At 40.3% G+C, this 14,351-nt stretch overlaps 1 protein-coding gene across 3 annotated transcripts in view; it reads right to left on the bottom strand.

Annotated features, from left to right (window-relative positions):
- Window positions 1-739: 739 nt before the first annotated feature.
- Window positions 740-14,351, bottom strand: part of birc6 (baculoviral IAP repeat containing 6) — a 112,974-nt gene continuing 99,362 nt past the window's right edge. For all 3 annotated transcript variants that reach the window (XM_087850424.1, XM_087850426.1, XM_087850425.1), the window contains exons 71-73: window positions 11,739-11,927; window positions 4,891-5,025; window positions 740-1,968 (exon numbers count right to left, since the gene is read on the bottom strand). In XM_087850424.1, the coding sequence (XP_087706550.1) occupies window positions 1,789-1,968; window positions 4,891-5,025; window positions 11,739-11,927 (504 nt within the window). In that variant the 3' untranslated portion in view covers window positions 740-1,788. The remainder of the gene's footprint in view (window positions 1,969-4,890; window positions 5,026-11,738; window positions 11,928-14,351) is intronic.

The following is a 14,351-nucleotide window of genomic DNA, read 5'->3' as shown; positions in this document are numbered from 1 at the left end:
TTAGGAAGACTCTATAGAACTTGAGTGCATGCTGAGGTGGCCATTCAGCTATTTGATTCATGTTACAGCAGCTCATGAGTGAATGAACATAGTGCAATAAAGTACTTTTAGAAGTAGATTTTTCCAAACACTTACATTTACTTGAGTGGGGTTAGGGGTTGCCACTTCAGCATGCACTCAAGTTCTATACTCTTGCTAATGACCTAATTTTCCCAGGAGTTGCACCAATAGCTTTATAGCACATACAGCAGGGAGTTGTGCACCCCTGGCGAGGTGCTATTAAGAGCTGGACTTGCCCAGATCACCACAGAGCAGTGTCAAAACCAGCCAGTAACATAAGCTACACCCTTGCATGTGCTGCAGTCAGTTCCTCTTTTTTCATTTGATTTTTCAAACTTCTCTCTTCAATGACTTTTCAGTCAAACCTATCAACAAGTCTGCATACCAACCTGTAATTGTTAACTAAATTAGGCAAAGATACCCTAGTAGAGAAGAACTGGAGGTTTCATTTGAAAATTCTTCTCTTAATTCCTGCTTTTTGGATCTCAGCCCAGGTTTTCCTGAGTAAGCTACTCAAATCCCCAAGTTTTCATAAAATGTTCTGAGAATCTCAGACTCCCTATTCGACATGGTCTCCAGTTGTTTTCCCTCAACACGCTTTCTAAATCATTCGCTCTTTTCGAGTAAGAGATGTCCTGGGAAATACAGAGGAAAAAAAAAAAGCATTCAGTCAGTCACATACTTTCAAGCTCCATTTAATGTCCTAGCAAAAGGAGAATGTGACTGCCCTAAAGAGTGAGTAAAATAGAAAGTGCATTTTTTTGTTCACTGGAGTTCAACATAAAAAAGATCAAAGCAGTTTCTTTTATGTCAATGGAGCAGAATATTCTTAATTTTGTAGAAATAGCAAAAGAAATCAGTAAAATCAGTTGGGAGCATTTGGTGGTATGGTGTAGATCAAAGGCACATCACAGCTTTGTATCTCACTGGGGATTGTTGCACACGCACAGAAAACACACATACACATGCAAAAGCCTTCAAAGTACATTGCCCCTGTGGCTCTGACGCAGTCTTGCTGTGATCTACAGTCATGTCGATGGAAAGCGGTCATGGAGGAGTTCTGAGAGGCAACAAATGTTTATCCAGAGCATGGTGCTTTTAATTTGGAGCCTGTAAAAGGGATAACATAGCATTTAAGAATGTCCATCTGAACCTTATTCAAGTGGATATGATCCTAGAGAACGCAGACGAGCATGAGCAGAGGGGCTTTTTTAAAAATCTCGGATTGTGTTACCTGTGTGTGCGTTTTTTTGTGTTTTTTTAAGGATCCTTAAAGACCAGTATATCCTTGGTTACAACTGTTCTTGCTCTAACAGTCCAAAAGAAAAAGAAACGAACATTCAGTAAACATTCTTCTCTTAAGGTAGTTCCCTTATATAATCTGTAATCTTCCTCTGCCGTGTATACATAAACAAGTTTAATAACATACCAATCAGTGGTTATTTCACAATTGGAAAAAGCACAAAATGTTTACACTCCTTTACAGGTAAATAAAAGTTTCTGTCAACTCTTTAATAAAGGCGTAGCATAGATCAGAGTTCCTCTTGTCGCCTTCGCGTCCCCTCGTTCTCTGCTATTCTATTTAGACCTTTACATACAAATATGGACAAAGTGATGGCTCGTGCTCTGAAGCCATCAAGTCTATGAAAGAGGAGGAAGATGATAAGGAAGAGGAGGGTAAGGGCTGGAGATGCTGGAAGGGTAAGGAAGGGGGCAGGTGGGAAGGGCTCATAGCTGGCCCTCACTGCAGTGGCTGTCCTGACTGCCACCGGGCTTTTCTGTGTCCTGACTGGGTAGCTCTTTGAGGATGAGGGCGCTGCTCTTCTCTGTAAACTCATCACCGTCGGGCTCCAGTCCGTCAGGGCAGGGCAGCTTCAGGAGCTCCTCTCTGAGCTGAGCTGTGTGTCTCTGCACAAGAGATGAATCAGTGTTAGAATCCTGGTTATTTCTTTGGCCTTAATTTGTTTTCCTACGTCTCACGTGAAGAGTTCAAAGGTGGCTATTGTAACATTTTTGAAACCATTTGGGACAAAACTTAACAGCGAAACAAACCCGAACAACAAATCGTGACATTCATATTTACGTTGAAAGAGGACAATGATGAAAAAATGATACCCGAGTCTTGGTACTGAAAATATTGAGAAAGACTTTTCCAATAAACTGCCACTAAAGTTGTACACCAGGGATGGACCAATGTTCTAATGGGTTTTTGCCATGATAGTATCTGCAGTACCACTCCTTACGGCATCAGCTGCTCTGTGTTGGTGCTAGTTGGCTAACATGGTAAATATCTGCAAATCAGTATTTTCAAGTGGGCTGAGACTGTGACTCATTGTTAAACATCTTTCTTAGTTTCTGGAAAGGTTAAGTACCACCAGACACTATCGACTCCTTCTCTAACCATCTGGGTGGGCAAACAAACATGTAACCTGCTGAACAGTTTTTAAAAACTGCCATGTTTTTTGCTGCCATTTTGCTTTCACTTGGAAACAAATAACTCACATCTTTCAACAGACAAATATTTTTGTGTTTAGGGAAAGCTGGGTATCTTGTCATGGTGAAAATGACAAACTCATTACCACCACTGATGGGCTTCAAGTCAGGCCATTATGCTCCAGCTGGCGCACCGGAGCAGCAGACGGCTCAGAATAGGGTTTCGGGAAGCAGATTTCAAGATATTACTATAATTCTGTGGTGGTTATAGCAAAAATACCACAGAGGAAGAACAGCAAATGCAAAAAAACCCCCCAAAAAACACGAGCAACAGCTTTGCTTGTGTCAATGATGAAGTGGATTGCTCACGCCAAGTAAAAGATAAGCATAATGACCCGTTTATGCTCACTGCTGTCACCACATTACAATTGCTGGTCTGCAGCATGATCTGCTGTCATTTCGACTTGCCGTGGACTTCTTATAACTACCTCTTGTAACTTGTGGCACATAGAGTGAATGGGCTGGGGAGGCAAAAGTGTGATTTGGCTGGTCCTTTCTGTTATTTTAGTGATATATCAAATCGGAGCTCAGAGACTCACAAAATACAGAGTGGGAGATGCTTTGTCTGAGCTATGACACCTGTCACCCAGAACAAGTGTGCAGCAAGTCTGGCTGGAGTGAATCTGATCACCGTGAACTAAGCTCCATGTACATTTTATAGTTTACATGTCTGCGAGTCAGCTAGGGTCCACTTGGGTCTGACTTACATAAATTTTGTCTTTAGAAATTGAGCAATGGTCTCTGAACCTGCCAGTGTTTCTGTGACCGCAGAGAATTTAGATTATAATGCACCAACTATACACGGTACTTAAAACAGACTTCAACTGCCTATATTAGTAACAAGTACCCCTGCTTTGTGTCACCACCTGTCCGTGACCTCAACAGAGTATAATCCCTGCTTAACAGTCATTATGGCAGAAAACAAGTTGCGAAGGAAAAATAGTAATTGTTACAGCAGTACAGGAAACAGTATTCAACAAAGGAGGAAGCCATAGCAATGGAGAAGGACAAATGAAGACAAATAAATGTGAAAAAAGGAAACAAAAATGAGTGGAAATGCACAAAAAGCATGATCAATGACTGTAGTAAGGACTTCTATTACTTTCGAATATCTTTTAAAATCTATTTCACTACAAAGAAGCTCTGACTTGTGTCCTCTCTGCAGCAGGGGCTAAGCTATAGCTTCAACAAGTACATAAATAATAAGCAGCTCAAAACATATTTGTAACACTGCCCCTAAACAAAGCTTTAACATATAGATGTAAATCTAAACAATACATAATGCCAATTCAATATCAGTCAGTTTTCAGATAACAGTGTATTAGTGTTGCTGTAACCTCTTTCTTTTCTTGCTATACTACAAAATAAAGGCAGAAAATGAAGCAGAACCTGTCATTTTCAGCCATGGAAGCTTCTTATTAAATAGAGCTCATTGTTATTTAGAGAAAGGACTTGTTATGTGCAGCCTCAGTTTGCGGGTGGGGGTTACAGTGTTACTTTGTGTGTGTTAGAAGCTCCTGTTTGTCTCAAAAGGAAGTCAGGTGGGGACAGGAATTAGGCCGGCCAAGTCCCTGTCCCCTGCAGGTAGCTCACTGCTTATTAGTACGACATGCAGGAGAGCGCTTACATGCACTGCTGCTGGCTAGCTAACTCTGTAAAGCTTCATATCTGAAACACAAGGCCTGGCATCATCCAACAGAGTGTGAAGTCAGTGTACAACAGCAAAAAAGTGGTCAAAAAAAAATAAATCTGTAACCAGGATGTTTGTCAGTCTCTTATTATATCAGGATTCTCCTTCTGAATGTAATGTCACAAAATCATACTGTTCCTTGATCGACCCTAGATTTCAGGGGAGCGCAAAAGGAAGTGTATATATGTGGTGGATATATCGTCATCATGATGTACGGAGAAACTCAAGCATACAAGTGAAGTGAAAGTGAAGATCTTTATCATTTTAAACATTTTGAGGTTTGGGTGTTTATTATTTCCTCGCTGACATCATTACTGTTCTGCTGGAGCAAATGCTGAATTATCATGTTCTGATAGGTCACTTGCCAAAGTTTGCAGTGTTAAAAGGTGAACTAAACCAAAGTGGATGACACTAAATTTAGTAACTGACAGCAAAATTGAACAAATATTGTATTAAACGTCAACACACTTCAGGATTCACATAAAAAGAGCTGGCCATCCACAAATTAAAGAGCTGCTGCTCTTCCACTAGTCTGCATATCCAAGGCATGGAATAAAGTCTTGCATGGATGGATTATAGTAGAAACGATAGATGTTTTGAGTACCCAAAGTAGAAAAGAACTATGTAAGTACTGGCAATATCTTTACCTTTAAAGCAGCAGCATGATGGGACATGGTGCGGCCGACCCTCTTGTCGCTGCTGTACTGCTGGATGTCAGCGATCCACTCCTCACACTGAGACATGATCTCTGTTCTCTTCAGGTAGAAGTGTTTATGGATCACCTGCAAACACACAACAACACCATTTATTCAAAAGAGAATAAACTTTATTATGAAACTGTGGCGGGGCGTGGTTCACGATGCTGCTGCAGGTGCGACTGACTCACCTGCGCGGCATCTGCAATCACGCCCCGCTGGCTTAAGTTTGGAGTTTTGGTGAATGTGGTCGAGGTTGTTATGTTGAGCGGGCAGCGGGAGAGCTGCAGCTCTGTGTGTGTGTGTGTGTGTGTGTGTGTGTGTGTGTGTGTGTGTGTGTGTACAGCAACCAGTGAAATAAAAACAATCAAAACGTCACTGGGTCTGCCGTGTGTGTTTACAGAAACATTAAAAACATTTAGCACATTAAGAAATAAAAACAAACAAACAAATAAGACTCCAACCTACTGATACCTGGGTTTTAACACATAACTGAAACAACGCATTCTTCCACAAACGAGGCACACTCTAGTCTCAAGAGTCAGGCTGATATTATTTGTGCAACACGGCTTGATGTCAGCCATCTACACACAAGTCTCCTGCTTCCCTGCCCCTACAGTCAACTTCCTAGCAACAGTCGCCATGGCTGTGCTATCAGTATGCAGGGAGTGTGGTGCTAGATGTGTCTGTAGCTGCTATTTGTTGCTATTGGAGGGAGGGGATGAGTTATCATGGTGGCTGCTGATTTGCTGTTTATTAGAGACAAAAAGCAGAACAGGCAGCAGAGGGGGTTTAGGGAACGCTTTAATCCATCTTTTCTTTCTACAACTCCCTCCTCTCTTCATCTCAATTCCATCTTTTCCGCTCAAATGGTATAACTTAAGTATTTCTTCTCTTATCTGTTTTAGGCAAACCAAATACCAAATGTCAAGGATAATGTTGGAAAATGTATATATTCCATATAGATACAATTTCTAATCAACTACTTTCTAATAGTACTTCACCCTATTTTTGATGCAGATAATGTACTTTGCCATAATTTAGTGATTCTTTTTAAAATTGTAAAATGTAAATTTAACATGCTGTAATATTATACATCTACACAAGCATACTTCACAGGCATTCTCTTTGTCCTCAACAGACACACATCAATGTTTTAACATCCAACCCCATGTTAACTACACCTGACAACCTGCTGCTCCATAATTCAAGCATGTACTCTATAAATAGGAAGTCACAACACTGGACTCTCAAACATTCTTGTACCAAAAATCAAATATTACCTTTGCCATTAGAGCTTTTACATTTACACAGCTCAACAAAATTGGTGGTAGGAGAGTGACGACAGTACTCCCTCCAAAACCACAATATGCAGATTTTTACTGGTTTACTGGTTATGTGGTGAATGAGATGCTATCAATATGAACTCCATGCAAATAAACACTGCACAAGCTTTAAATATTCAAGACATTTGTAGATGGGGGATTATAGTTTTCTCACAAGGTCACAAAAAAACATTTCCCATTGAATATGTTCAAATGATTCTTATTGTATGGAAGGCAGCCGTCTCACCCAGCATTCACTGTCTTTATTGGCTAACTGACTAAAATGTCATCAAAGTGTCACCTTCCTATGTCAGGAATCTGGTGCTGAAGGTTATCCCGTACGAGAAATGACATGTTGTACTTAGGCAAGTTAGAGACGCGACAGAATCTGTCTCAAGACAGATCAGCTGAGCTGCAGCTGAGACCACCGTGTCAGAATACACTACTGCATCTTCAGCACCAAAGAGGAATTTTACAAGGTCGCTAGTCAATGACTGACACGAGTCTCGCTCTTCAATTCAGATATGGTTGTCCTCTTTTCACATAAATGAACTCGACTCCCTGCTCAAATGAGCATTCCTCCCTGTTCAGAATGTGCACATCATCACTGAAACAATGACCACTGGCCTGTAAGGTGTAAACAGATTATGTTTACACGCTTGCCTGGTGAGGTAGCTCATCTGAGTTGTGCCACCTGCTTAGCCAGAGGTTGTTTGGTTCCTGCATGTTTAATTCACTATATTACTTTGTGCTGGAGCACCAGATCCTTGGGTTGGACTAAAGTTTGGTGATGTGTGCTTTAGGGTTTAAAAGCCACAGAGATGTGTTTTGAGGAGGAAAAAAAAGACATCCCAATATTCCTGACACATAAGGGATTGCCAAGAGTCTTGGCTTAGGCAGTGGTTGTCGGTCTCCTGTCCTGAATTGCCTGGATTATTTTTAGGTATCGTCATTGCTGTGACAAAGGTGGAATAACAACCTTTACTCAGGGCTTTTTTGATAAGATACTCTTCTGTTACCCTGGGGATAGTGTTAACTCTGTGTTGTAGCATTCTGATTAATCCCAGTTTGTGCTTCAATGCATGAGAGTCAAACCTCCAGTCAACCAGCTGGAACACTCTGTGTGAATGTCTGCCTCAGCTGAGGACATGAAGGTGCTAAAAGGCCAGTGGTGAGAAAATCACATGGGAGTACCTCACCAAGCTTCATTAAATTTCCTTGCGCCTAACGTGTGTTATTGCTCAGCCGTGTGGCATTGTCAAGTCCTACTTATGTCTCCTCAATATCTTTTGCTCCAATACTCCATTTCATCTACTAGATGTCACAGATCCATCTTTTACATTTAATTTGATCATTTACTTCTGTATAAAGGCCAGAGGGGTTTCTACTGTTTCGCCTTTAAATGTCACTAGAATATACAAGCAACACTGATTGTGGATAAATGCCAATTATGTCCTGCAACATAATTTCTTGATTTCCTGGGACTCTGCGAAGAACATGGAGAGGAAAGGCAGTTGGTCATAGTGATATACCTGTGCAGGAATGAAGAGGTCTAGGAACAAAAGGCAGAAGATTTTTTAAACCATACTGTTTAACAATTTTGGAGATTGAGAAGATACCTGCAGAATGGAGAAGAAGTATGATGAAGCTGACTTTCAAGAATGAGGGTGATGTGCAGAGTTGTAGTAACTAGAATGATAAAATTGATGAGCCATACCAAGAAGGTATGGGAAAGAGTTGGTGAAGCTAGGTTGAGAAGATAAGTAACAACTGGTGAGCAAAAGTATGGCTTCATGCAGAGAACACGTTAAACATGGTATTTGAGAGTTTTGATGGAGAAGTACAGAGGAGGTGGAAGTAAACAGAATGTCAGAAGGAGTTGCACCGAGTCTGTTGAAAGAATGCCAAGAGAGGAACTTGGGGATTACATCAGAGATGGGTCTCCTCTTGTTTGCAGTGATGATAAATGAGGTCTGCCTGACTCTCTGTGGACAATTATGTTTGCAGATGACATTGTGATCTGTAGTGGACATAGGGAGCAAGTGCAAGAGACCCTAGAGAAGAATGAAAGTCAGCAGAAACACAACAGAATACACTGTGAATAAGTGTCAGGTCTGTGAAGGTTCTCAGTCATCCAGGTCATCGTAGTCAAAGGAGCTTGCAAAGAAAAGCGTCTGGACTTCTTTAAGTTGCTTGAAGACGTTTCACCTCTCATCCGAGAAGCTTCTTCAGTTTTAAGGTCAAATGGTGGCGAGTCCCAGATTTCATCCCAGATGTCAGGGGTGATTTGTGAAAGGAGGACAGACTGTAGTGAGACCTACATGGTCTATGGCTTAGAAACCGTGGCACTAACAAAAAGACAGGAGGACAAGCTGGAGGTGGCAGAACTGAAGAGCCTAAGATTTCCATCTGGAGTGACCAGGATGTACAAGATTAAAGATGAGCATATCAGAGGCATATCAGGTTGAGTGTGTTGGAGACAAAGCCAAGGGTGAGATTATAGTGATGGTTTGGACATGTATAGACGAGAGACAGTGGATATACTGGACAAAGGATGTAGAAGACAGAGCTGCCAGCAGGAAGAAAAGACGAATGTATGGATTATTGTATGGTAGAGGGTTGATGTGACAGAGGATGTTGTCAGGGATAAAAATAAATAAATAAACATAACAACAACAACAAAAACATCATTGATTTTATACAGTACAGTTTTTTAAAACCAAGCTCTACTTATAAATGTGAAATCAGGCATGTTACTCACTATGATGGTTTAAGACAAATCTTTGGGCATGTTTGCTGGATGACTGTGTACATGAGCATTTCCATAGTCATAAGTGTTACTTTATGTGAGTACAAGGTATTTTCTGTCATTTCTGGCCATTTGATAAAAAAAGATGAGTACTGGGTACTGGTACAGCTCACCCAGTTGAGAAGACGACTCATTTACTAAAATGCCGGTGAAGAGTCCCACGTTGGTCTTTTTGGCATGTCTTCTACTCTCTTTCCTGTGCACTCTCAAACTGAAACATGTTTTTCTTGTAGCAGATGTATTCTATGGTAATGTTACTCAAATTGGGGTTGAACGACTTTTTTTAAATTAAAATTCCAATACGACAAAAAGCTTTGTAAACCTGCACTGAGTCTATTAACAATGAGAAACTTCAAACCAGGGTGATGCTGACTCCACCAGATATGATGACACATGATGCCCCAGATAATTAACATTAATTTAGCAAGTTAGTCAAACCAATCAGTGGTGGTTGTTATGCCTACTGCATACTGATTAGTGGTGTAATATTCATCTAGAGGTTCTGCCAGATTAAGCCATTACAATCCAAATAGCCTTAAGTGGTAGGATGGTAATAAAACCCTCCAACACTAAGCTTGTACTTAAAACCTACACTCTGAAGATGGAACACATCTTTTATGGAAGAAACATATGGAATAAACTACTTGGTTAGAAAGCTTTAGCTCGTGCATGTTGTTAAGAAATGCCTGAAAATCTATTTTTTTTTTATTGTTATAAATTCTAATGATAAAAGAAGAAGAAAGAACAACGTCAAAAGAATATTAGGCAATTGGAAGCATATTGGAAACACCTGAATGAAAATGACAAGGAACATATGATGGATACAATCTCAATAAATCCAACTGATGGCAGTATAAATTATTTGAGATGTTGAATTTGAAGATGAAGTATTTCTGCCAGAGAAATGGGTAGTGTGTCCCAAAGCTTGCCACTTCTATACAATTTTTTTGGCACCTGGCAAGTGTGACTTCACACACAGTGACACTCTTGACAGAGCGGAGGGCACCAGGGATGGATGGAATTGGTCTACTGTGTGGTATGTAATTTTTGTATGATGCATTAACAGGCAGAATGTGTGATTTCTCAACTCATACTGCTCAGGTTAATGGACCCGCCAAACAATGAATAAACACCAAGCCTCTGGTCTGTCCAATGATGTCCAATTATCCTGAACATTTACCAAAGGAGAGAAATGCATCTTTAAAGCTGAAAGCTCATTGCTAGCTTTAATCATTCTTACTAGAAGGACATTCAGAGGATGTCCTTTTAACATCAACAACAAAATGTAATGTGTTCTCTCTTCATCATGCTCTGCCTCTGTAAACCATTTAGTGAAATTGGTCCAGGTATTTTTTTAAAAACAAATTCAACTGGAGACAATTTGGTTTTTACTCGAATGAAGAAATTCTGAATATGTTTAATGCATTTTTTGTATGAATTTCCAACTTGAATATACAGGTCAGGGACATTTCTAACAGTTTTCATTCTTTATAAAGCAGAAAAAAGCACAAACATCATTTCTGAATTTCTTTTATTTCTTCTCCTGAGACGGGAAAATAAAACAGGATTCCAACCCTAGCATTCTGAACAGATTGTTCATTATCAGTATCGTTATGTCCATCCCATTCATGACTAACATTTACTCCACATTTCCTCAAGCAAGAAATTTGTATGTTAGTAAAGTATAAGGTAAAATGTGTGGTCGCCTGCCATATATTTATTTAGATTTGTTCCATGTAGTCTGTTTTTCTCATGTAGTGTCATCATGATGATGGGATTTTTTCCCTTTTCTCCCTCTGTTCATTTCTCCCTTTCTCATTTTCATCTCTAAAGCACTCCTCTTCCTTCATTTTGCTTCCCTGACATTTCTGAATGAGCCTGCTTTGGATGAGCAGGTTGAAAGATTGTTATCTTCCCCTGCACTATCCATCTCACCACAGGCCATTTAAAACATCGCAAGGAAATCAAAAAACTGTGAGGGAGAGAGAGGGGGGGGGGGGGGGGGGAGAGAGGCAGGCCCACCTCCAGATGCTGCGATCCACCAAGAAATTCTTGTGAAAGGAATTTATTTACTTATTTGTTTTTAAATGGCTCTTGGGGAAGAGAGGTGGGTTTTGTTTTCGGTTTTCAAATGTGATGCTGAGAGGCATGTAACCAATCTACTATGAGGATGAATCATCCAAAATGTTGTATTGACGACGGAAGCATAAAGGAAAAATAAGATTTAGTATAAAAATACATAATAATAAATAGAAGCACGAGATCAAAAAGTAAATTAAGCTGTCTGGGTTAAAGTAGTTGCTCAGTACCTTGATGTGAATACCAGGGTTAATACTCAAAATGAGTCCAAGTCTACAAATGTTAAGGGGCCTGGATTTGAGAAGAAATCTTTGGATCTGGTGTCAGCCAGCAGTTTTCACGTTATTCAATATTAGCGGCTAGAACTGGGTTCAGGTTAGAGTTAGGTTTTGAGAATTAGTTGTTATTTTTAGCTTGGTGTTAAAAACAAGAAAACATGATAACTGGTCATCCACACAACATCAAAGTCGACACTCACCTGGGTCCAGTTTTGGTGTCGTTTTCCACCAGAAGGATATATATATATATTTTTTTTTAAAAAGCAAATTGAAGAACAAGGTTTAAGTCTAAAAAACAATGGTCCCTACCTCTTTAAAGCATGGAGAGGGGTTGCGCATTTGCTCCAGCATGGCCCACTTGACAGTGGCCTGTCGGATGTTGCCATCGTATTCCCGAGAGCTCTGGGTGCCACTGGGAGTTCCTCTAGATCGTTCATACCCTGGCTCATTGAAGTAAGGCTCAGCCACCAGGATAAGGGACTGCACTGACACTAGCACCTGGTTTGCAAATTAAAGGAAATATGAGAAAAAATGGAACATGTGATTCAGGATTTCAATTGCAGGCATTATTATCATTATTATGATTGTCATTATCATTATAATTTTTATTATTATTAATAATAATAATAATAATAACAACAAATAATAACAATAATAATAGCTTAGTGCAGCTTCCAGATAAGCTAGGAAGAAAAAACATAAAAAACCAGAAACACATTTTAAGATTTACAACCAAGTTAGGTATAATCCTGATACACTGACAAAATGAGCCTGAAATCCCCTCAGTGTCCTCAACATATGAATTGATCTTGGCAATGGTGGACACTTAAGAGTCTGACAAAAGCAAGGGATGTTTTGGCCCCATAAAAATACAGCCTTCAATATATCTTTATTAACAGCTCCATTAATGCCTCGGCCTGTCTCAAGGAGACTAAGGACGTCTTCCTGCATTGCTCTGTCTGTTCCAAGCCACTACATAACCAACAATGACGATGTTGTGATTGGAGGCCTGCCTGCTGGCCTGAGCCACTGTGGAGCTGGATGAACTTGAAAATGCTCCATCAAGTTGATACCAATGACCTTCAATTGATACAGTCTGCTCCTCTTAAACTGGGCTGCCTAATTTCAGAGCCAAAATCCACTCCAAATGATGACCACTTTATTCTAGCCAACTCCGGTCTCCTTTTCAACATATTTTCCAATATTGATCACACATTATAATCAAAAGACATCCATTCATTGATTCATTCTCTTCTACTTATCTTTGTCTCAGTCAAATAATGATCTGAGGGATGTGTTAACATGTCATGTTTAGGGACATATGTATTTATCCATAGACAATGTAGCAGACTGAATTTAACACAAGAAATTAGCAAATTTATCTAGGAACGGAGTAAGATAATTATTTGGTAAGATATCTTGAAATAAACAAAATCTAGGCTTCAGCAAAGTCCAGACAACTGTACTGAGCTAAATAAACTCTAAATTAGCTTCGTAGCTGTTCTTCTTTTAATGTTTTCTTCATTAATTTGAATGAAACCTGTCCCACTTAAAAATAGTTTCTCTCAAGTTTCTCTTTGTTCACAGTTATTGACATGTCGAAGAGGTTAACACGTGAGGAGTGGATCGAAATTGTGTTGATATCTGGTGAACGCAGTAACCCGGGTCATTGCAGCAGATTTCAATGCAAGACACCCTACGAGACCGCCCATCTCCCATGCTACAGTTAGCAAACTGCTTGCTAAGTTTCGTGAAACTGGTTCAGTGTTGGATTTGCCAAAATGTGGACACAAGAAAACTGTCACTAATGAAGAAACATCAGTGGCTGTCCTAGCTTCATTCAGCAAGAGCCCACAGCGTAGCACTCGCCGCATGTCACTGGAGAGTGGCATTACTCGAACATCGCTTCGGCAGATATTAGCTACTCACAAATGGCACCATTACAAACTCCAGCTACTGCAGCATCTCAACGAGGATGACCCAGATCGGCGCACAGAATTTGCAGAATGGGCAAAATAAAAATTGGAACAGGACCCTCAGTTCACGAAAAATATTTTGTTCAGTGATGAGGCAAACTTTTATGTGAATGGTGAAGTTAACAAAAAAAACCACAGCTATTGGTCTGACACTAACCCACATTGGATGGATCCCTCCAAGACTGTTGGAACAACAAAAGTGATGGTGTGGTTTGGTATATGGGGTACAATAATAGTGGGTCCATTCTTCATCAATGGAAACCTCAAGGCCACTGGATATTTGAAATTGCTACATGATGATTTGTTTCCCTCTTTATGCACTGAAGCTGGCACGTTCCCTGAGTTTTTCCAGCAAGATGGTGCACCACCACATTATGGGTGCCAGGTCCGAGCATTCCTAGATGAACAGTTTCCTGGAAAGTGGATTGGTCGTCGTGGGCCAGTTGAATGTCCCCCAAGGTCTCCCGATCTGACCCCCTTAGACTTTTATCTTTGGGGTCATCTGAAGGCAACTGTCTATGGTGTGAAGATATGAGATGTGCAGCACCTGAAACTACGGATACTGGATGCCTGTGCTGGCATTTCTCCTGCGGTGTTGCTATCAGTGTGTGAAGAGTGGGAGAAGAGGGTTGCATTGACAATCCAACGCAATGGGCAGCACATTGAACACGAGTGACAAGTGGTCAGAAACGTGTAAATAACTCATGAAAGAATAAAGTTACGTTGAAACCAAGCACACCATTGTTTTTCTTGTGACATTACCAATAAGTTTGATGTGTCACATGGCCCTCTTCCTATTGAAAAAACAAAGGTTGTATCCAAGATGGCCGACTTCTAAATGGCCACCATGGTCATCACCCATCTTGAGGAGTTTGCCTCCTCACATAATGTGCCACAAACAAGACTTTAATATCACCAACCATTCCCATTTTATTACGGTGTATCC

Source organism: Neolamprologus brichardi, chromosome 13 (assembly GCF_056152115.1).
Source record: "Neolamprologus brichardi isolate AB-2024 chromosome 13, ASM5615211v1, whole genome shotgun sequence".
NCBI classification, from domain to species: Eukaryota; Metazoa; Chordata; class Actinopteri; order Cichliformes; family Cichlidae; genus Neolamprologus; species Neolamprologus brichardi.
The sequence above is the reverse complement of the archived record's forward strand: the minus strand, read 5'-3'. Positions and strand labels throughout refer to the sequence as shown.